This window comes from Wasmannia auropunctata, unplaced genomic scaffold, assembly GCF_000956235.1.
Source record: "Wasmannia auropunctata unplaced genomic scaffold, wasmannia.A_1.0 LD336064.1, whole genome shotgun sequence".
NCBI lineage: Eukaryota > Metazoa > Arthropoda > Insecta > Hymenoptera > Formicidae > Wasmannia > Wasmannia auropunctata.
Window position 1 is genome coordinate 2,232,507 of NW_012026826.1, and position 1,114 is coordinate 2,233,620.

Below are 1,114 nucleotides of genomic sequence, written 5' to 3' on the forward strand. Positions count from 1 at the left end.
TACCCTGGTGAACCGTTTTTCTCTTACGAGAAAATAGGCCTCCTGGCGGATTGTTTAAATAATTTCTTTTTGCTCGTGCAAAGGTCGTTCTTTGCAGCGCTCTCGCGGGGGTTGCTTGCACTACGGGTAGCCCTTGTTCAGGCGCTACGCCGTACGAATGGCGCGCGCGCAAGGCGGCGCGTACTTGTGTCGGTACAGTCGTACCGCCACATATGTATAATAATTATGAAGTAAGTTAAAAAGTTTACCTGCAGTATTTGTGTTATCTGAGTTCTTGCACGAAGAGACTAAATTTGGAGGACCGACAAAATCGACATAATCATTACGTTTGTTAGATTTAATTTTTCTTTTTCCTGATTGTCGTTCAATTTCAGATTCTGACGTAGCTACAGCCTCTTTTTCAGCTTTTAAGGCTAACTCATAAGTAACTAAAAATAAGAAATAATAATTACGATTTAAATTAAATAATACATAATTTTTTATTAATATAAATAATAAAAAATAACTTTTTATATATATAAATAGTAACACAATCAAAGTGCTATAAAAATATAGAACATAAATTTTTATATATTATAAATTTTTAATTTCGGATATATTCGTTTATTTTTATTTATTTAAATTTTTATTTATTTAAAAATAAATTTTTAATATATGCAACAAAAAGTATATAAAAATTAAATATAGCAAAAAATAATAACTTCTAATTATTATTATTTTTATTTTTTTAAATAATTTTTTCTAAATTCTATGTAGCATTAGTTTAATTTTATTCTCTTACCATGTTTACTAATGATACAGCATTTATATTTATTCCGAGTATCTTGCACAGGTATTCCTTTAACTATTGCAGTTCTAATATTTTTTATTCCTTGAGACCAGTAACAATAATTTGGTTTTTCCAACCAAATTATAGGAACTACAGAGAATTCCATGTCATCAAATTGTACTATTGCATACTAAAATACCTGTAAATATATAAAATTACAAATGTATGAATTTTAACTTTCTTAAATGTAATAAATATAACAAAAAGAAGAGATAAATGTGAATTAGACGCGTAGGTAAAGCTCAAATAAGTTAGTTAATACAAAGTTTAAAAATGTTCAATGTA

General features: G+C 27.6%; 1 protein-coding gene across 1 annotated transcript in view; it reads right to left on the minus strand.

Moving 5' to 3' along the window:
• The window catches only part of LOC105450325, a 7,384-nt gene that overhangs the window by 4,777 nt on the left and 1,493 nt on the right, over positions 1-1,114 (minus strand). Inside the window, exons 2-3 of the mRNA XM_011690107.1 lie at positions 782-959; positions 249-428 (exon numbers count right to left, since the gene is read on the minus strand). Coding sequence (XP_011688409.1) covers positions 249-428; positions 782-959 — 358 coding nt within the window. The remainder of the gene's footprint in view (positions 1-248; positions 429-781; positions 960-1,114) is intronic.